This window comes from Mobula hypostoma, chromosome 5, assembly GCF_963921235.1.
Source record: "Mobula hypostoma chromosome 5, sMobHyp1.1, whole genome shotgun sequence".
Lineage (NCBI taxonomy): Eukaryota > Metazoa > Chordata > Chondrichthyes > Myliobatiformes > Myliobatidae > Mobula > Mobula hypostoma.
Window position 1 is genome coordinate 104692085 of NC_086101.1, and position 23602 is coordinate 104715686.

General features: G+C 44.3%; 1 protein-coding gene across 1 annotated transcript; it reads right to left on the minus strand.

Moving 5' to 3' along the window:
- Positions 1 to 847: 847 nt before the first annotated feature.
- On the minus strand, positions 848 to 1930 carry LOC134346242 (solute carrier family 35 member G3-like). Its single transcript, XM_063047566.1, has one exon. It carries the CDS (start codon positions 1868 to 1870, stop codon positions 848 to 850), a length of 1023 nt encoding a protein of 340 aa, XP_062903636.1. The 5' UTR covers positions 1871 to 1930.
- Between the last annotated feature and the right edge of the window lie 21672 nt (positions 1931 to 23602).

Below are 23602 nucleotides of genomic sequence, written 5' to 3' on the forward strand. Positions count from 1 at the left end.
GTAGATGTGCTCAGTGGAGGACTGAATGTTTGGATATTCATGTGATACATAAATTAATCTGAATCTAATGAAGTTTAGCCTCTGGCGGGTGTTCTCCGTGATTGCATCAATATGCTGTGCCCAGGATAGACTCTGTGAGATGTTGGGCCCACTGCTGACCTCTGGGTGTGGCACAGATCCACCAGGATCCACAAACTGGCATTTACTCCCCCCAAATTTATTGATAAGCAGGGAGCCGTTCCCGTCGATCCTGGACTCTGGGACATGGGGATGTGGTCAGGATCTGAAAGTTAGAGCTGGGCGTTTGGGAAAAACATTAAGGAAGGACAGGTGACATTTGGAAGCCTGGGAATCAGTCTCACTTCTGTTGTCAGTACTGACTCTGTGGTGGAGAGAGTTGGAATGTTTTGGGAACAGAGGGAGAGGCAGGGACTGGAGATAGATTGGAAGGGGATTGATTTAAAACGTCAGCCTTTGAAAGGCCTGGATAGAGTGGTTGTGGAGAGGATGTTTCCTGCAGTAGGAGCAGTGGGATGTGTTACACCCCATTAGTATGGAGATGAGGAGGAATTTCTTTATCCAGAGGTGGTGGATCTGTGGAATTCATTGCCACAGTGGTCGTGGGTACATTTAAAGCGGAGGTTGATAGGTTCTTGATTAGTAAGGGGAGAAGGTAGGAAAATGGGGTTGAGAGGGAAAATAAACAGCCATGATGGAATGGTGGAGCATTGGAACCGAACGTCCCAATTCTACTGCCCTGTCTCACGGCCAAGCGTGGACCTCCGCACACACCCACAGCACCCACCGACTAACGGACAGATAGCGGGTGTCTACAAGCAAATAGTCTTTAATGCTCTTGCTTTGCTGAGCCTTCCTTGCTGTCCTGTCCGATGTTGTGAGCGGTCAGCACGGCAATGCTGCCGATGATAACGCCGGCACCGCCGACATCATAGGCGCTGACCGGTTCGCTGAGCACGAAATACTGAACGGTCATGGTGACGATGACCTCGGAATGGAGTAGGGCGCAGACCAGAGCCGGGTGCACCTTGGTGACTGCATAATTGGCGCAGAAGAAGGAGACCAGGGCCAGGAGGGTGAGGCCGACCACGGAGCACCAGGTGAGCGGGTCGGTGGTGACCACGGGCTCCTGGAGCAGGGGAACCAGTGGCGCGCACAGCAAGCTGCCCACAACGCCGAAGGTGAAGGCGGCCGTCAGCAGTTTGGCCGGGTGCGAGAGGGCGCGGAACAGGAGCAGGGCCACCGAGAGCGCCAGCCCCCCGAGCATGGCCAGCACATAGCCCAGCAGGTCAGCGAGGAGCTTGCCCCGCCGCAGCCCCGCCAGGTCGGGAGCCACGATGAGCGAGAGGCCGGCCGTGCTGCCCAGCAGGCCCAGCCAGTCCCAGCGGCCGAGACGCTGCGTGCCGAGGGCTGCGCTCATCAGCGCGGAGCAGAGAGTCGAGGAGCCTTTACGCACGGTGGTGGCGCTCCCGGCCGGGATCACCATGAACGAGCTGTAGGCGCAGCCGACCGACAACACGTTGACCACGGCGTGCGCGAAGATGGGTCTCCAGGCGGGTCGGGGCCCGAACAGCGGCAGCCCCCGGCACTTCATGGCGAAGGCCAGCCCTACGTGAAGAAGGCAGCGGAAGAGTAGGATCTCCAGCGAGGGCACCCGCGACGCCTGGTGGGCGATGCGGGCGAACGGCCCCACGAAGCCGGCTGGCACCCCGCCTCCGAATAGGGCCACCACCAGACCCCGGCCGCTGTCCGACAGGCAGCCGCCCCACCAGCCGCCTGACCCCTTGCCCGCCCCGCACTGGGTGGACGCCGCCTCTCGCCGCTCCTTTTGAGGCTCCGCCGTCTTCTGCATCGGGCTGAGGAGCCTCCGACAGAGGGACCTGGACAGAGGCAGAGGAGAGAGGGTCACGGAGTGATACAACACGGGAACCGTCCAGTGCCGAACGAGATTACCATCTGTGCTAGTCCCGTTTGCCTGCCTTGGGTCCATATCCCTTGAATCTTTACTGCCTGTGTACCTGTCCAAATGTCTCTTAATGTTAGTAAAATTACCTGGAAGCACGTCCAGATGAGGACTGGGTGAAAAAGTTGCCTGTGAGATTTCCACCGCACTCTCTTAAACCGGTGCCCTGTAGTTTTTGATTCCCCAACCCTGGGGGAAAGAGTGTATTCACTCTTTCTGTGCCCCTCATGATTTTATACACCTCCATAACATCGTCCCTCATTTGCCTGGGCTCCCAAGTAGTAAAATGCGAACCTCTCTCTATAACCCACTCCCTTAATTCCCTGCAATATTTTCATAAATCTCTCTGTACTCTTTCCAGCTTAATAAAATCTTTCCTACACCAAGGCAACCAAGACCAAGCACAATATTACACCATAAGACATAGAAGCAGAATTAGGCTATTCAGCCCATTGAGTCTGCTCCACCATTCCATCATGGCTGATCTCAGATCCCACTCAACTCCAAACACTATTCTTGCCATAATCTTTGATGCCATGACCGATCAGGAAGCTCTCAGTTTTTGCTTTAAATATACCCACCGTCTTGGCCTCCGCCACAGTTTGAGGCAGAGCTTTCCACAGATTCACTCCTCTGGCTAAAAAAATTCCTCCTTACCTCTGTTCTAAAGATTGGAGGAGGGTGTGTAGCGGTGTGCCTCAGGGATCTGTACTGGGTCCAATGTTGTTTGTAATATATATTAATGATCTGGATGATGGGGTGGTAAATTGGATTAGTAAGTATGCAGATAATACTAAGATAGGTGGAGTTGTGGATAATGAAGTAGGTTTTCAAAGCTTGCAGAGAGGTTTAGGCCAGTTAGAAGAGTGGGCTGAAAGATGGCAGATGGAGTTTAATGCTGAAAAATGTGAAGTGCTACATTTTGGTAGAACTAATCAAAATAGGACATACATGGTAAATGGTAGGTCATTAAAGAATGCTTTAGAACAGAGGGATCTAGGAATAATGGTGCATAGTTCCCTGAAGATGGAATCTCATGTGGATAGGGTGGTGAAGCAAGCTTTTGGTTTGCAGACCTTTATTAATCAGAGCATTGAGTATAGGAGTTGGGATGTAATGTTGAATTTGTATAAGGCATTGGTAAAGTTGAACAAGTAGGTCTTTATTCTTTGGAGCGTAGAAGGTTGAGGGGGAACTTGATAGAGGTATTTAAAATTATGAGGGGGATTGATAGAGTTGACATGGTTAGACTTTTTCCATTGAGAGTAGGGAAGATTCAAGCAAGAGGACATGGGTTGAGAATTAGAGGACAAAAGTTTAGGGGTAACATGAGAGGGAACTTCTTTACTCAGAGAGTCATGGCTGTGTGGAACGAGCTTCCAGCAGAAGTGGCTGAGGCAGGTTCGATGTTGTCATTTAAAGTTAAATTGGACAGCTATATGGACAGGAAAGGAATGGAGGGTTATGGGCTGAGTGCAGGTCAGCGGGACTAGGATAGGGTAAGAGTTTGGCACGGACTAGAAGGGCCGAGATGGCCTGTTTCCATGCTGTAATTGTTATATGGTTATATATGGTTATATGGTTAAAGGGTTGCCCCTCAATTTTGAGATCTGGACATCCCCCACCATAGGAAACATCCTTTCCACATCCACCTTATCTAATTCTTTCAACATTCGGTAGGTTTCAATGAGATCGCCCTGCATTCTTCTAAATTTCAGTGAGTACAGGCCCAAAGCTACCAAATGCTCCTCATATGTTAACTCCTTCATTCCTGGAATCATCCTTGTGAACCTCCTCTGGACTCTATCCAATGACAACACATCCTTTCTGAGATAAGGGGCCCAAAACTGTTGACAATACTCCAAGTGCAGCCTGACTAGTGTCTTATAAAGGCTCAGCATTATCTCCTGATATTCCCCTTGATTTAAATGCCAACATTGCATTTGCCTTCTTTACTACAGTCTCAACCTGTAAATTAACCTTCTGAAAGTCTTGCACGAGGACTCCCAAGTCCCTTTGAACCTCTGATGTTTGAACCTTCTCCACATTTCGATAATAGTCTGCGCTATTGTTCCTTTCATCAAAATGCATTATCGTACATTTCCAACACTGTATTCCATCTACTATTTTTTTGCCCATTCTTCCAATTTGTCTAAGTCCTGCTGCAATCGTATTGCTTCCTCAGCACTACCTACCCCTCCACCTATCTTTGTATCATCCACAAACATTACCACAAAGTCATCAATTCCAATATCTGAATCATTGACAAACAATGTGAAAAGTAGCGGTCCCAATACTGACCCCTGAGGAACATCACTAGTCACTGGCACCCAACTAGAAAAGGCCCCTTTTATTCCTGCTCACTGCCTCCTGCCTGTCAGCCGTTCCTCTATCCATGCCAGTATCTTTCCTGTAATGCTATGGCATTTTAGCTTGTTAAGCAGCCTCATGTGTGATACTTCATCAAACGCCTTTTGAAAATTCAAGTAAATGATATCCACTGCCTCTCCTTTGTCCACCCTGCTTGTTACTTCCTTGAAGAACTCCAACAGATTTGTCAGGCAATATTTCCCTTTACAGAACTCATGCTGACTTTGACTTATTTTATCATTAGTCACCACATACCTTGAAACCTCATCCTTAATAGTAGACTCCAACACTTTCTCAACCACTGAGGTTAGGCTAACTGGCCTTTCTTTTGCCTTCCTCCTGTCTTAAAGAGTGGAGTGACATTTGCAATTTTCCATCCCTCCAGAACCATGCCAGAGTCAAGTGATTCTTGAAAGATCATAACCAATGCATCTGCTATCTCTTCAGCAACTCTTTCAGGACTCTGTGATGTAGTCCAGGTGATTTATCCATCTTAAGACCTTTCATTTTGCCTAGCACGATTTCCTTTGTAATACCAATGGCACTCACTCCTGCTCCCTGACACTTAAGGACCTCTGGCACACTGCTTGTGTCTTCCACATTGAAGACAGATGCAAAGTACTCATTAAGTTCATCTGCCATATCTTTGTCCCCCTTTACTACCTCACCAGCATCATTTTCCAGTGGTCCAATATCAACTCTCAGCTCCCTTTTACTCTTTTTATAACTGAAAAAAACTTTTAGTATCTTGCTATATATTATTGGTTAGCTTGCCCTCATATTTCATCTTTTCCCTTCCTATAACTTTTTAGTTGCCTTTTGTTGGATTTTAAAAACTTCTCAATCATCAAACATCCCACTCACTTTTGCTACCTCATATGCCTTTTCCTTGGCTTTTATGTAGTTCTTAACTTCCCTTGTTTGTCTCGGTTGCCTACCCCTAGCATTTGAGAACTTCTTCTATGGGACATATCTATTCTGCACCTTGTGAACTATTCCCAGAAATTTCAGCCACCTCTGCTTTGCCATTATGCCCACCAGGATTCCCCTCCAATCCACCTGGGCAAACTCCTCTCTCATGTCTCTGTACTTCCCTCTATTCCAATGCGATACGGATGCATGTGACTTCTGCTTCTCCATCTCAAATTGCAGTATCAATTCAATCAATTTATGCACACTGCCTCCTACGGGTTCCTTTACATTAAATTCACTGATAAGATCTGGGTTATTACACAACACCCAATCTAAGCCTTTCCCCAAGTAGGCTTAAGTACAAGCTGCTCTAAAAAGCCATCTCATAGGCATTCAACTAATTCCTTTTCTTGCCATCCAATACCAACCTGATTTTCCCAATCCCCTTGCATATTGAAGTCCTCATTACAATTGTAACATTACCCCTATTACTTCCCCTTTCCAGCTCCCGGTACAATCTGAACACCATATCTTGGCTGCTATTTGGAGGCCTATATATAAATCTCATAAATTTTTTTGAACCCTTGCATTTTCTTAACTCCACCCACAAAGATTTGACATTCTCTGACCCTATGTCACCTCTTTCTAAAGATGTAATTCTTACCAACAGAACCACACTACTGTCTATGCCTTCCTGCCTGTCCTTTTGATACAAAGAATATCCTTTGATGTTGGGCTCCCAACTATGGCCTTCTTTCAGCCACAACTCAGTGAGGCCCACAGTGTCATACTGACCAATCTCTACTTGTGCCACAAGTTCATTCACCTTATTCTGAATGCTATGTGCTTTTAAGTACAGCACCTTCAGTCCTGTATTCCTTGTCCTTTTGAATTTTGCCTCTGTTGTACAATTTTAACTCTTGGCTCTGTCTGCACTTGTATGCAATCATTGGCTTGTCCTTCCTTACGTTCACGTTACACCCAGGTAAACCTGCGTAAACCAGATTCCAATGTGACCTCACCAGCATTTAGTGTAACTGAAACACAGCAACTCCTGTACCTAATGAAATGGCCATTGAGTATATTTCCTGGTCTTCTGCTGCTATAGCCCATCCACTTCAAGGTTCAATGTGTTGTTCATTCAGAGATTCTCTTCTGCACACCATTGTTGTAACGTGTGGTTATTTCAGTTACTGCCACTTCCCTGTCAGCTTGAACCAGTCTGGCCATTCTCCTCTGACCTTTCTTGTTCTTGTTCTTTTCACCCACAGAAGTGCCACTCACTGGATTTTTTTTGTTTTTCGCACCGTTCTCTGTGAATTCTAGAGCAGGAGATTCCCAATCTGGGCTTCAGGTATCCCTCCTTTTATGGTTTTGGTCCATGGCATACAAAAAGGTTAGGAACCCCTGCCCTAGACACTGTTGTGTGTGAAAATCCCAGGAGATCAGCAGTTTCTGAGATACTCAAACCGCCCTGTCTGACACCAACAAACATTCCACAGTCAAAGTCACTTAGATCACATTTCTTCCCCTTCTGATGTTTGGTCTGAACAAAGACTGAAACTCTTGACCATGTCTGCATGCTTTTATGCAGTGAGTTGCTGCCACATTATATTATTTAATTAACAAGCTGATGTAGCTTATAAAATGGCCACTAATGTGTATACTTAGTGCCCTGACTGATAAAGGCCAGAAGCAACCTTGTCTGTCTGTGACACCACTTTCAGGCAACCATGTACTTGCTCCTTTTCTGCAATACTCTCACTGTTCACTGTGAAAGTCCTGCCACCATTTCTCTTCCCAACATGCAATCATTCACACTGATCTGAATTAAACTCTGCCATTCCTCAACATGCGATAATCCACACTGATTTGAATTAAACTCTGCCATTCCCTAACATGCGATAATCCACACTGATCTGAATTAAACTCTGCCGTTCCCCAACATGCAATCATTCACACTGATCTGAATTAAACTCTGCCAGTCCCCAACATGTGATAGTCCACACTGATCTGAATTAAACTCTCCCAGTCCCCAACATGTGATAGTCCACACTGATCTGAATTAAACTCTGCCATTCCCTATGTGATAGTCCATACTGATCTGAATTAAACTCTGCCATTCCCCTACATGTGATAGTCCACACTGATCTGAATTAAACTCTGCCATTCCCTATGTGATAGTCCATACTGATCTGAATTAAACTCTGCCATTCCCCTACATGTGATAGTTCACACTGATCTGAATTAAACTCTGCCATTCCCTATGTGATAGTCCATACTGATCTGAATTAAACTCTGCCATTCCCCTACATGTGATAGTCCACACTGATCTGAATTAAACTCTGCTATTCCCCTACATGCGATAATCCACACTGATCTGAATTAAACTCTGCCATTCCTCAACATGCAATCATTCACACTGATCTGAATTAAACTCTGCCATTCCTCAACATGCAATCATTCACACTGATCTGAATTAAACTCTGCCATTCCTCAACATGCAATCATTCACACTGATCTGAATTAAACTCTGCCATTCCTCAACATGCAATCGTTCACACAGATCTGAATTCAACTCTGCCATTCCCCAACAAGCAATCATTCACACTGATCTGAATTAAACTCTGCCATTCCTCTACATGCGATAATCCACACTGATTTGAATTAAACTCTGCCATTCCTCAACATGCAATCATTCACACTGATCTGAATTAAACTCTGCCATTCCCTATGTGATAGTTCACACTGATCTGAATTAAACTCTGCCATTCCCCATGTGATAGTTCACACTGATCTGAATTAAACTCTGCCATTCCCCATGTGATAGTTCACACTGATCTGAATTAAACTCTGCCATTCCCATGTGATAGTCCACACTGATCTGAATTAAACGCTGCCATTCCTCAACATGCAATCATTCACACTGATCTGAATTATATTCTGCAGTTCCCTATGTGATAGTCCATACTGATCTGAATTAAACTCTGCCGTTCCCCATGTGATAGTCCACATTGATTTGAATTAAACTCTGCCATTCCCCAACATGCGATAATCCACACTGATCTGAATTAAACTCTGCCATTCCCCTATATGCGATAATCCACACTGATCTGAATTAAACTCTGCCAGTCCCCAACATGTGATAGTCCACACTGATCTGAATTAAACTCTCCCAGTCCCCAACATGTGATAGTCCACACTGATCTGAATTAAACTCTGCCATTCCCTATGTGATAGTCCATACTGATCTGAATTAAACTCTGCCATTCCCCTACATGTGATAGTCCACACTGATCTGAATTAAACTCTGCCATTCCCTATGTGATAGTCCATACTGATCTGAATTAAACTCTGCCATTCCCCTACATGTGATAGTTCACACTGATCTGAATTAAACTCTGCCATTCCCTATGTGATAGTCCATACTGATCTGAATTAAACTCTGCCATTCCCCTACATGTGATAGTCCACACTGATCTGAATTAAACTCTGCTATTCCCCTACATGCGATAATCCACACTGATCTGAATTAAACTCTGCCATTCCTCAACATGCAATCATTCACACTGATCTGAATTAAACTCTGCCATTCTTCAACATGCAATCATTCACACTGATCTGAATTAAACTCTGCCATTCCTCAACATGCAATCATTCACACTGATCTGAATTAAACTCTGCCATTCCTCAACATGCAATCGTTCACACAGATCTGAATTCAACTCTGCCATTCCCCAACAAGCAATCATTCACACTGATCTGAATTAAACTCTGCCATTCCTCTACATGCGATAATCCACACTGATTTGAATTAAACTCTGCCATTCCTCAACATGCAATCATTCACACTGATCTGAATTAAACTCCGCCATTCCCCTACATGCGATAATCCACACTGATCTGAATTAAACTCTGCCAGTCCCCAACATGTGATAGTCCACACTGATCTGAATTAAACTCTGCCATTCCCCTACATGTGATAGTTCACACTGATCTGAATTAAACTCTGCCATTCCCTATGTGATAGTCCATACTGATCTGAATTAAACTCTGCCATTCCCCTACATGTGATAGTCCACACTGATCTGAATTAAACTCTGCTATTCCCCTACATGCGATAATCCACACTGATCTGAATTAAACTCTGCCATTCCTCAACATGCAATCATTCACACTGATCTGAATTAAACTCTGCCATTCCTCAACATGCAATCATTCACACTGATCTGAATTAAACTCTGCCATTCCTCAACATGCAATCATTCACACTGATCTGAATTAAACTCTGCCATTCCTCAACATGCAATCGTTCACACAGATCTGAATTCAACTCTGCCATTCCCCAACAAGCAATCATTCACACTGATCTGAATTAAACTCTGCCATTCCTCTACATGCGATAATCCACACTGATTTGAATTAAACTCTGCCATTCCTCAACATGCAATCATTCACACTGATCTGAATTAAACTCTGCCATTCCCCTACATGCGATAATCCACACTGATCTGAATTAAACTCTGCCAGTCCCCAACATGTGATAGTCCACACTGATCTGAATTAAACTCTGCCATTCCCCATGTGATAGTCCACACTGATCTGAATTAAACTCTGCCATTCCTCAACATGCAATCATTCACACTGATCTGAATTAAACTCTGCCATTCCCTATGTGATAGTTCACACTGATCTGAATTAAACTCTGCCATTCCCCATGTGATAGTTCACACTGATCTGAATTAAACTCTGCCATTCCCCATGTGATAGTTCACACTGATCTGAATTAAACTCTGCCATTCCCATGTGATAGTCCACACTGATCTGAATTAAACGCTGCCATTCCTCAACATGCAATCATTCACACTGATCTGAATTATATTCTGCAGTTCCCTATGTGATAGTCCATACTGATCTGAATTAAACTCTGCCGTTCCCCATGTGATAGTCCACATTGATTTGAATTAAACTCTGCCATTCCCCAACATGCGATAATCCACACTGATCTGAATTAAACTCTGCCATTCCCCTACATGCGATAATCCACACTGATCTGAATTAAACTTTGCCATTCCCCAACATGCAATCATTCACACTGATCTGAATTAAACTCTGCCATTCCCCTATATGCGATAATCCACACTGATCTGAATTAAACTCTGCCAGTCCCCAACATGTGATAGTCCACACTGATCTGAATTAAACTCTGCCGTTCCCCTACATGTGTTAGTTCACACTGATCTGAATTAAACTCTGCCATTCCTCAACATGCAATCATTCACACTGATCTGAATTAAACTCTGCCATTCCTCAACATGCAATCATTCACACTGATCTGAATTAAACTCTGCCATTCCCATGTGATAGTCCACACTGATCTGAATTAAACGCTGCCATTCCTCAACATGCAATCATTCACACTGATCTGAATTATATTCTGCAGTTCCCTATGTGATAATCCACACTGATCTGAATTAAACTCTGCCATTCCCCTACATGCGATAATCCACACTGATCTGAATTAAACTTTGCCATTCCCCAACATGCAATCATTCACACTGATCTGAATTAAACTCTGCCATTCCCCTACATGCGATAATCCACACTGATCTGAATTAAACTCTGCCATTCCCCTACATGTGATAGTTCACACTGACCTGAATTAAACTCTGCCAGTCCCCAACATGTGATAGTCCACACTGATCTGAATTAAACTCTGCCATTCCCCTACATGTGATAGTTCACACTGACCTGAATTAAACTCTGCCATTCCCTATGTGATAGTCCATACTGATCTGAATTAAACTCTGCCATTCCCCTACATGTGATAGTTCACACTGATCTGAATTAAACTCTGCCATTCCCGAACATGCAATCATTCACACTGATCTGAATTAAACTCTGCCGTTCCCCATGTGATAGTCCATACTGATCTGAATTAAACTCTGCCATTCCCCTACATGTGATAGTTCACACTGATCTGAATTAAACTCTGCCATTCCCGAACATGCAATCATTCACACTGATCTGAATTAAACTCTGCCATTCCCCATGTGATAGTCCACACTGATCTGAATTAAACTCTGCCATTCCCCTACATGTGATAGTCCACACTGATCTGAATTAAACTCTGCCATTCCTCAACATGCAATCATTCACACTGATCTGAATTAAACTCTGCCATTCCCCTACATGCGATAATCCACACTGATCTGAATTAAACTCTGCCATTCCTCGACATGCAATCATTCACACTGATCTGAATTAAACTCTGCCATTCCCCTACTTGCAATCATTCACACTGTTCTGAATTAAACTCTGCCGTTCCCCAACAAGCAATCATTCACACCGATCTGAATTAAACTCTGCCATTCCCCTACATGCGATAATCCACACTGATCTGAATTAAACTCTGCCATTCCCCATGTGATAGTTCACACTGATCTGAATTAAACTCTGCCATTCCTCAACATGCAATCATTCACGCTGATCTGAATTCAACTCTGCCATTCCCCAACATGCAATCATTCACACTGATCTGAATTAAACTCTGCCATTCCTCAACATGCAATCATTCACACTGATCTGAATTAAACTCCGCCATTCCCCTACATGTGATAGTCCACACTGATCTGAATTAAACTCTGCCATTCCCTATGTGATAGTCCATACTGATCTGAATTAAACTCTGCCATTCCCCTACATGTGATAGTTCACACTGATCTGAATTAAACTCTGCCATTCCCTATGTGATAGTCCATACTGATCTGAATTAAACTCTGCCATTCCCCTACATGTGATAGTCCACACTGATCTGAATTAAACTCTGCTATTCCCCTACATGCGATAATCCACACTGATCTGAATTAAACTCTGCCATTCCTCAACATGCAATCATTCACACTGATCTGAATTAAACTCTGCCATTCCTCAACATGCAATCATTCACACTGATCTGAATTAAACTCTGCCATTCCTCAACATGCAATCATTCACACTGATCTGAATTAAACTCTGCCATTCCTCAACATGCAATCGTTCACACAGATCTGAATTCAACTCTGCCATTCCCCAACAAGCAATCATTCACACTGATCTGAATTAAACTCTGCCATTCCTCTACATGCGATAATCCACACTGATTTGAATTAAACTCTGCCATTCCTCAACATGCAATCATTCACACTGATCTGAATTAAACTCTGCCATTCCCTATGTGATAGTTCACACTGATCTGAATTAAACTCTGCCATTCCCCATGTGATAGTTCACACTGATCTGAATTAAACTCTGCCATTCCCCATGTGATAGTTCACACTGATCTGAATTAAACTCTGCCATTCCCATGTGATAGTCCACACTGATCTGAATTAAACGCTGCCATTCCTCAACATGCAATCATTCACACTGATCTGAATTATATTCTGCAGTTCCCTATGTGATAGTCCATACTGATCTGAATTAAACTCTGCCGTTCCCCATGTGATAGTCCACATTGATTTGAATTAAACTCTGCCATTCCCCAACATGCGATAATCCACACTGATCTGAATTAAACTCTGCCATTCCCCTATATGCGATAATCCACACTGATCTGAATTAAACTCTGCCAGTCCCCAACATGTGATAGTCCACACTGATCTGAATTAAACTCTCCCAGTCCCCAACATGTGATAGTCCACACTGATCTGAATTAAACTCTGCCATTCCCTATGTGATAGTCCATACTGATCTGAATTAAACTCTGCCATTCCCCTACATGTGATAGTCCACACTGATCTGAATTAAACTCTGCCATTCCCTATGTGATAGTCCATACTGATCTGAATTAAACTCTGCCATTCCCCTACATGTGATAGTTCACACTGATCTGAATTAAACTCTGCCATTCCCTATGTGATAGTCCATACTGATCTGAATTAAACTCTGCCATTCCCCTACATGTGATAGTCCACACTGATCTGAATTAAACTCTGCTATTCCCCTACATGCGATAATCCACACTGATCTGAATTAAACTCTGCCATTCCTCAACATGCAATCATTCACACTGATCTGAATTAAACTCTGCCATTCTTCAACATGCAATCATTCACACTGATCTGAATTAAACTCTGCCATTCCTCAACATGCAATCATTCACACTGATCTGAATTAAACTCTGCCATTCCTCAACATGCAATCGTTCACACAGATCTGAATTCAACTCTGCCATTCCCCAACAAGCAATCATTCACACTGATCTGAATTAAACTCTGCCATTCCTCTACATGCGATAATCCACACTGATTTGAATTAAACTCTGCCATTCCTCAACATGCAATCATTCACACTGATCTGAATTAAACTCCGCCATTCCCCTACATGCGATAATCCACACTGATCTGAATTAAACTCTGCCAGTCCCCAACATGTGATAGTCCACACTGATCTGAATTAAACTCTGCCATTCCCCTACATGTGATAGTTCACACTGATCTGAATTAAACTCTGCCATTCCCTATGTGATAGTCCATACTGATCTGAATTAAACTCTGCCATTCCCCTACATGTGATAGTCCACACTGATCTGAATTAAACTCTGCTATTCCCCTACATGCGATAATCCACACTGATCTGAATTAAACTCTGCCATTCCTCAACATGCAATCATTCACACTGATCTGAATTAAACTCTGCCATTCCTCAACATGCAATCATTCACACTGATCTGAATTAAACTCTGCCATTCCTCAACATGCAATCATTCACACTGATCTGAATTAAACTCTGCCATTCCTCAACATGCAATCGTTCACACAGATCTGAATTCAACTCTGCCATTCCCCAACAAGCAATCATTCACACTGATCTGAATTAAACTCTGCCATTCCTCTACATGCGATAATCCACACTGATTTGAATTAAACTCTGCCATTCCTCAACATGCAATCATTCACACTGATCTGAATTAAACTCTGCCATTCCCCTACATGCGATAATCCACACTGATCTGAATTAAACTCTGCCAGTCCCCAACATGTGATAGTCCACACTGATCTGAATTAAACTCTGCCATTCCCCATGTGATAGTCCACACTGATCTGAATTAAACTCTGCCATTCCTCAACATGCAATCATTCACACTGATCTGAATTAAACTCTGCCATTCCCTATGTGATAGTTCACACTGATCTGAATTAAACTCTGCCATTCCCCATGTGATAGTTCACACTGATCTGAATTAAACTCTGCCATTCCCCATGTGATAGTTCACACTGATCTGAATTAAACTCTGCCATTCCCATGTGATAGTCCACACTGATCTGAATTAAACGCTGCCATTCCTCAACATGCAATCATTCACACTGATCTGAATTATATTCTGCAGTTCCCTATGTGATAGTCCATACTGATCTGAATTAAACTCTGCCGTTCCCCATGTGATAGTCCACATTGATTTGAATTAAACTCTGCCATTCCCCAACATGCGATAATCCACACTGATCTGAATTAAACTCTGCCATTCCCCTACATGCGATAATCCACACTGATCTGAATTAAACTTTGCCATTCCCCAACATGCAATCATTCACACTGATCTGAATTAAACTCTGCCATTCCCCTATATGCGATAATCCACACTGATCTGAATTAAACTCTGCCAGTCCCCAACATGTGATAGTCCACACTGATCTGAATTAAACTCTGCCGTTCCCCTACATGTGTTAGTTCACACTGATCTGAATTAAACTCTGCCATTCCTCAACATGCAATCATTCACACTGATCTGAATTAAACTCTGCCATTCCTCAACATGCAATCATTCACACTGATCTGAATTAAACTCTGCCATTCCCATGTGATAGTCCACACTGATCTGAATTAAACGCTGCCATTCCTCAACATGCAATCATTCACACTGATCTGAATTATATTCTGCAGTTCCCTATGTGATAGTCCATACTGATCTGAATTAAACTCTGCCGTTCCCCATGTGATAGTCCACATTGATTTGAATTAAACTCTGCCATTCCCCAACATGCGATAATCCACACTGATCTGAATTAAACTCTGCCATTCCCCTACATGCGATAATCCACACTGATCTGAATTAAACTTTGCCATTCCCCAACATGCAATCATTCACACTGATCTGAATTAAACTCTGCCATTCCCCTACATGCGATAATCCACACTGATCTGAATTAAACTCTGCCATTCCCCTACATGTGATAGTTCACACTGACCTGAATTAAATTCTGCCAGTCCCCAACATGTGATAGTCCACACTGATCTGAATTAAACTCTGCCATTCCCCTACATGTGATAGTTCACACTGACCTGAATTAAACTCTGCCATTCCCTATGTGATAGTCCATACTGATCTGAATTAAACTCTGCCATTCCCCTACATGTGATAGTTCACACTGATCTGAATTAAACTCTGCCATTCCCGAACATGCAATCATTCACACTGATCTGAATTAAACTCTGCCGTTCCCCATGTGATAGTCCATACTGATCTGAATTAAACTCTGCCATTCCCCTACATGTGATAGTTCACACTGATCTGAATTAAACTCTGCCATTCCCGAACATGCAATCATTCACACTGATCTGAATTAAACTCTGCCATTCCCCATGTGATAGTCCACACTGATCTGAATTAAACTCTGCCATTCCCCTACATGTGATAGTCCACACTGATCTGAATTAAACTCTGCCATTCCTCAACATGCAATCATTCACACTGATCTGAATTAAACTCTGCCATTCCCCTACATGCGATAATCCACACTGATCTGAATTAAACTCTGCCATTCCTCGACATGCAATCATTCACACTGATCTGAATTAAACTCTGCCATTCCCCTACTTGCAATCATTCACACTGTTCTGAATTAAACTCTGCCGTTCCCCAACAAGCAATCATTCACACCGATCTGAATTAAACTCTGCCATTCCCCTACATGCGATAATCCACACTGATCTGAATTAAACTCTGCCATTCCCCATGTGATAGTTCACACTGATCTGAATTAAACTCTGCCATTCCTCAACATGCAATCATTCACGCTGATCTGAATTCAACTCTGCCATTCCCCAACATGCAATCATTCACACTGATCTGAATTAAACTCTGTCATTCCCTACATGCGATAATCCACACTGATCTGAATTGAACTCTGCCATTCCCCTACATGTGATAGTTCACACTGATCTGAATTAAACTCTGCCATTCCCCAACATGCAATCATTCACACTGATCTGAATTAAACTCTGTCATTCCCCAACATGCAATCATTCACACTGATCTGAATTAAACTCTGCCATTCCCCATGTGATAGTCCACACTGATCTGAATTAAACTCTGCCATTCCTCAACATGTGATAGTTCACACTGATCTGAATTCAACTCTGCCATTCCCCAACATGCAATCATTCACACTGATCTGACTTAAACTCTGCCGTTCCCTATGTGATAGTCCACACTGATCTGAATTAAACTCTGCCATTCCCCTACATGTGATAGTCCACACTGATCTGAATTAAACTCTGCCATTCCCCATGTGATAGTCCATACTGATCTGAATTAAACTCTGCCATTCCCCTACATGTGATAGTTCACACTGATCTGAATTAAACTCTGCCAATCCTCAGCCACTGATGAAGATCACTCTGTAAATCCTGATTTCCATCTTCACTGTCAGCTACACCACCTATCGTCCTGTTATCTGCCAATTTACTAACCATGTCTTTCACATACTCATCGAAATCTTTGATATTGTTGACAACATTTGTTAGACCTCACTGGGAGCACTGTGCAGAGTTCCAGTCTCTGTATCCCTGGGTCAGACCACTTTCCAGAGAACTGTGCAAAATTCAAGTCTCTGTATCTCTGGGTCAGACCACACCAGAGAACTGTGTACAGTTTCAGTCTCCGTATCGCTGGGGTAGACAACACTGGGACCACTGTGCACAGTTCCAGTCTCCGTATCCCTGGGTCAGACCACTCCAGAGAACTGTGCAGAGATTCAGTCTCAGTATCCCCGGGGTAGACAACACCGGGACCACTGTGCAGAGTTCCAGTCTCGATATCCCTGGGGTAGACAACACTGGGTTCACCGTGCACAGTTCCAGTCTCTGTATCCCTGGGGTAGACAACACTGGGTTCACCGTGCACAGTTCCAGTCTCTGTATCCCTGGGGTAGACAACACTGGGTTCACCGTGCACAGTTCCAGTCTCAAAGTACAAAGTACAGAAGAGAGGTTTTGGTGGCCATGTGGATATCACTGATAGGGTGTAGGTGTCACTTACCAGGGGAGAGTGGGGCTGTCGGAGTGTCACTGACAAGGCCAGGTTGTACTGCAGACATGGCTGAACTACCAAGTAGGTGACCCACCTCAGACCCTCCTTGGACCACTCTATCACAGTAGCCTGTCCATGCTCCACGTCACCCCCGTTCTACTGGACCGCAAGGTATCAGGATAGTGTCCACAGCATCTCAGCAATCCAGGGGTTAAAGAGGTGAGTCAAGTGAAGTCACAGAGCGAGAGACTCTGAGTGACTCAAGGACAGAATGGAAAGAATGAAGGGACACGTCTCATCCTCCTTCACTCCAGAGAGACAAGCCCTAGCTCGCTCAACCTATCCTCATAAGACATGCTCTCTAATCCAGGCAGCATCCTTGAAAATCTCCTCGGCACCCTCTCTAAATTTTCTATGTCCTTCTTGTAATGAGGTGACCAGAACTGAACACAATACTCCAAGTGAGGTCTAACCAGAGTTTCATAGAGCATTACCTCACAGACAATGAACTCAGTCCCCCAACTAGTGAAGGCCAACACACCATTCACCGTTCAACCACCTGATCAACTTGCGCAGCAACTTTGAGGAGGGTGGTGAGGATTTTAGGAAGACTGTAAAAGGTCACATAGGTCATCCAGGCAAGAATAGGAGCCACAGGTTTCCCACCTGTAATGCTTTCCATTCCCTACCCAGGAGATTGTTTGGCTCAGAGTGAGCTTTAACCCGTGGTTACTCATTGACTGTGGAGGGGTTGGGTGAGGAGGATGACTGGGTGAACAGTAGATCTCCCTGCCCCACTCCCAGAGGGCAGGGAGAAACGGGGTGGGTGTAAAAGGTTCCAGTTCCTGCCGTTAATCTGGGACCCACCCTCAAACTTTCATTAGAGCCAAGTTCCACTCACCCCAAGGCCAGCGGCAAATATGGAACGGTGGGAGCCATCTGTGCGTGGAACCGACTGGAACCCTCTGCCCTCTGTGACATCATAAACCGCGCCAGCTCACTAGCTCCGGGCCATACACACAGGTAGCTACTGAGAGGGCCATGGTCAGCTGTTATCATTCTGGGATGGGGAAGCGAAGGGGCAACTAGGCAACTTGCCAGCAAACTGTAGGGCAGTAAGGAATGTAGTAAAACAAAGGACTCTGGGAATACAGGTAATTAATTCCTTAAAAGTGGTGTCATGGTGGAGAGGGTCATAAAGTAAGCATTTGGCCCATTGGCCTTCATAAATCACAGTATTGAGTACAGGAGTTGGGATGTTATGTTAAAGTTTTATAAGACATTGGTGAGGTCATATTTGGAGTATTGTGTACAGTTGTGGTCACTTACCTATAGGAAAGATATCAATAGGATTGAAAGAGTTCAGAAAAAATTACAAGGATGTTGCCGGGCCTTGAGGACCAGAGTTCTACAGAAAGTTTGAATACGTTAGGATTTCGTTCCTTGGAGCGTAGGAGAATGAGGGGAGATTTGATAGAGGTTTACAAAATTATGAAGGGTATAGATAGAGTAAATACAATCAGGCTTTTTCCACTGAAGTTGGGTGGGACTACAGTCAGAGGCCATAGGTTTAGGGGTGAATTGTGAAATGGTTAAGGGAATCTGAGGGGGAGCCTCCACAGTCAGAGGGCAGTGCAAGTGTGAAATGAACTCTTCATTTAAGAGAAGTTTAGTTGGTACATGAATGAGAGGGGTGAGGAAGGCTATGGTCCAGGTGCAGGTTGATGGGACTAGGCAGAAGAATAGTTTTGCATGGGCTAGATAGGCTGAAGGGCCTGTTGGTGCTGTAGTGTTCTAGGACTGTATGAACAGTGTGTGGAGGAACACAGGGACCTTGGGGCCTGACCACAGCCCTGTCTCAAGCAGCACCTGTCTCTGTCGGACAAGGCATGAAGTCTAGATGGTCACATTGGGTCAAGTGAGTTATGATAAGACTGGAAGATATAGAAGCAGAATTAGGCCATTCAGCCCATCAAATCTTCCCACCATTCAATTGCGACTATTTTTTTCTTTTAAATCCTATTCTCCCTTCTTCTGCCAGCTACCTCAACCCCCTTAACAACCAAGTGCCAATCAGTCTCAGCCTTACATACACTCAATAACTTGGCCTCCACAGCTGTCTGTAGCAATGAATTGCATAGATTCACTACCCTCTGCCTAAAAAGTTCTCCTCATCTCTGTTCTGAAGGGGTTTCCTTCTAATCTGAGACTGTACCCTGTAGTCTCAGACTACCCCACTATTGTAAACAGTCTTTCCACTCCACTCTATCTAGGTTTTTCAATATACAGGAGGTTTCAGTGAAATCCCCCCACCATTCCTCTGAGCTTGGCCGCAGGCCTGACTGGTGCAGGTCGCCATACTGTGTACAGGTGGGATCAGGGCTGAAGAATGAGAGTGGCTGAGGTCAATCAGTGAGGAGATCGGGGGTGGGGTGGGCGGGATTCAATGGAGACTGTCAGATCGTGGCCTAATTCTGCTTCTATAATCCCCCTCCCCCTCCCTCAGTGGCTATGGGGATGTGGGTTTAATGTATTTTGGGGAAGGACTGTAGATGAGAAATGTATTCGTCCAGAGAATGTTTGGGGCCTGGAACTTGCTCCCTGAAGGGATAGGAAAAGGAGAGAAATTGCCCACAGTTCTATAGTGTGGGGGTCACCTCCCCCCCAGCCTCTGGAAGGGCTGTGACCTGCTGCTCTATGGGCTGAGAACTGGAAGGTGTTTAAACAAAATAAAAAACACAGGAGATTCTGCAGATGCTGGGAATCCAGAGTAACACAAAGAAAGTGCTGGAGTACCTCAGCAGGTCAGACAGCATCTACAGAGGGGAATAAGTAGACTAAGTTTCTGGACGAGACCCTTAATGTTTGAATGACGTATCTGTAAAAATCAGTGGGGACCTTGCCAAATCTCTTTAGCCTCATGAGCAAGTAGAGGATCTGATGAGCTTTCTTGTCCCTGGATCGTTGATCAATCATTCCCCTCCGTAGATGCTGCCCGACCTATTGTTCCTCCAGCATCTTGTGTGTTCAACCAAATAAAACTGTCCTTTACCTGCGCTTGGTAGTGGAATGGATTTATTATGGCATATGTACATTTTGTTTGCAAGCCATCCAGGCAGATTGCTCCATACATAAGTACCCTGTGGTAGTAGATAGGAATGGCCAAACGCAGAATGGAGGGGCAGAGAAAGTGGACAAGAGTCATGGTCATGTCAAATGAGAGATCAAGAGTTTGCCTTTCCTGTCTGATCCCAGTGGAATACTGTAGAAGCTGTGTTTCAACCTGGAGGTACAGGGCTTCAAGTTTTGATGGGAGAGGGGAAAAGAGAGAATGTCCAAGGAAATAGGGTCTTTGATTTCACCGACTGCTTTACTGAGACAGCAGCAGGTGTAGACAGAGTGCATGGAGGGGAAGCTGGATTCTGTGATGTGCTGAGCTGTGTCCACAACTTTCTGCAGTTTCTCATGGTCACAAGTAGAGCAATTGCCATCACAAGCCATGATGCATCCGGTTAGAATGTTGTCTGCGGTGCATCTGTAAAAATGCACTGTACAACGGGGACAACGGCAAATGCTGCATTTCTTTAGTAATACACCCCAAATAATGGAGGAACTTAGCAGACTGACATTTTGGTCCACAACTCTTCATCAAGCTGAATTTCCTGAGACTCCCGAGGAGCTTTGTTGGCCATGGCTGAACCAGGACAAATTGTTGGTGATAGTTACACCTGGCAACTTGAAGATTTTGACCACCTTCACCTCAGCACTGTTGGCAAAGTTGTAACCTGTGGTTTGTCCCATTTCCTGAGCTCAGTGACCAGCTTCTTCCTTCTACTAATGTTGAGGCTGTTGTCCTGACTCCAAGGGTTAGTGACTTCTGCATGGTCCAGATGTTATAGGCTTTATAATTTGGGAAGATGTTGGAGTCCATGAGATTTTGGGATACATGGAGGCAAATGATCAAATAGGCTGAAGTCAGCATGGTTTCCTTAAGGCAAAACCTTGCCTGACAAAACAGGAAAGATTAAGGGGAATCAGCGGACGTGGTGTCCATAAGAGTCCATGGTATTACAGGATAGGTATTAGCATGGATAGAGCATGGGCTGATTTTCAGGAGGCAGAGTGGGAATAAAGGAGGCCTTTTCTGATTTGCTGCCGGTGACCTGTGGTGTTCCACAGGGGTCGGTGTTGGGACCAATTTTTTTACGTTACATGATAATGATTTGGGTGACAGAATTGATGGCTTTGTGGCCAAGTTTACAGATGATATGAAGGAAAGTGAAGGGGCAGGCAGTGTTGAGGAAGCAGGGAGTCTGAAGAAGATGTTAGATAGATTAGGAGAATGGGCAAAAAATGGCAGATGGAATATAGTTCAGGGAAGTCTATGGTCATGCACTTTGGTAGAAGGAATACATTTTTTGTAAATGTGGAGAAAATTCAAAAATCAGAGGTTCAGTAGTTCCATTTAATATCAGAGAAATGTATGCAGTATACATCCTGAAATTCTTGTTCTTTGCAGACGTTAACAAAAACAGAAGAGTGTCCCAAAGAATGAGTGACAGTTAAAATGTTAAGACTCCAAATCACCTGTATTCTCCCCCCACAAGCAGCAGCAAGGCATCAACCCTCCCCCACCCATTCCACAAAAAGCATCAGCACCCTCCACCCACCAAGCCAGCAATAGCAAAGCCCCCTATAAAGACCATGATCTGCAGTACAACAAAAACCAACTGTTCACCCAACAATTTGACATGCCACAGGCTCTCTCTCTCTCTCTCTCTCTCTTCCTAATAAAGGGAAAAAGAGGTGTCCCCTTTCACAGCGAGAGGGGAGACATAGCAAAACGACTCAATGATTTATGGTGTTAAAAGGCTATCGCATCACTTTCTATCGGCAGCAAACTCTCCTCCACCAACGAGAGAGAGAGAGAGAGAACGTGATTCGCTGGATACTGAGACCTCTGACGGCTGATATGCTGTTGCCGATATTCCATTTTCTCCTGCAACGCTTCAGTTGGCAGCACTGGCATACAACCTGTCCACAGGGTCACGAAACCGCAGAGCCAAGAAGGCACACTCGTCTTCTAGGCTGCGTCCTTGGGATTTTGAAAAGTGGCCAGTTGTGAGTGCCCAGGTCCCACTACCGCAAAGAACTGAAGTTTGAGTGTAACTCCATGTCAGGGTCTTCAACAGAACCCCGTCCACACTGAAAAGGAAAAGGAGAAACCTCAAAGGTAGAAATTAAGTTGTTTCCACAGATGAGCTTGAAGGTGTCTCTGCTGAGTACCATTGTAACTCTGTGCAAAGGGACTTGGGAGTCCTCATGCATGATTATCTAAAGGTTAACTTGCAGGTTGAGTTGGTGATGAGGACTGTTAGCATTAATTTCAAGGAGACTAGAACATAGAAGCAAGGTTGTGATGCTGAGTCTTTATAAGATGTTGAGTATTGTGTGCAAACTTAAAGCACACGGTATTGGGGGTAAGGTATTAATGTGGATAGAGAATTGGGTAGCAGACAGGAAGCAAAGAGTGGGAATAAACGGGACCTTTTCAGAATGGCAGGCAGTGACTAGTGGGGTACCGCAAGGCTCAGTGCTGGGACCCCAGTTGTTTACAATATATATTAATGACTTGGATGAGGGAATTAAATGCAGCATCTCCAAGTTTGCGGATGACATGAAGCTGGGCGGCAGTGTTAGCTGTGAGGAGGATGCTAAGAGGATGCAGGGTGACTTGGATAGGTTAGGTGAGTGGGCAAATTCATGGCAGATGCAATTTAATATGGATAAATGTGAAGTTATCCACTTTGGTGGCAAAAAATAGGAAAACAGATTATTATCTGAATGGTGGCCGATTAGGAAAAGGGGAGGTGCAACGAGACCTGGGTGTCATTATGCACCAGTCATTGAAAATGGGCATGCAGGTACAGCAGGCGGTGAAAAAGGCGAGTGGTATGCTGGCATTTATAGCGAGAGGATTCGAGTACAGGAGCAGGGAGGTACTACTGCAGTTGTACAAGGCCTTGGTGAGACCACACCTGGAGTAT

Coding starts and splice junctions, on each gene's coding strand:
- LOC134346242 (XM_063047566.1), bottom strand. CDS start 1,870: ATGCAGAAGACGGCGGAGCCTCAAAAGGAGCGGCGAGAGGCGGCGTCC.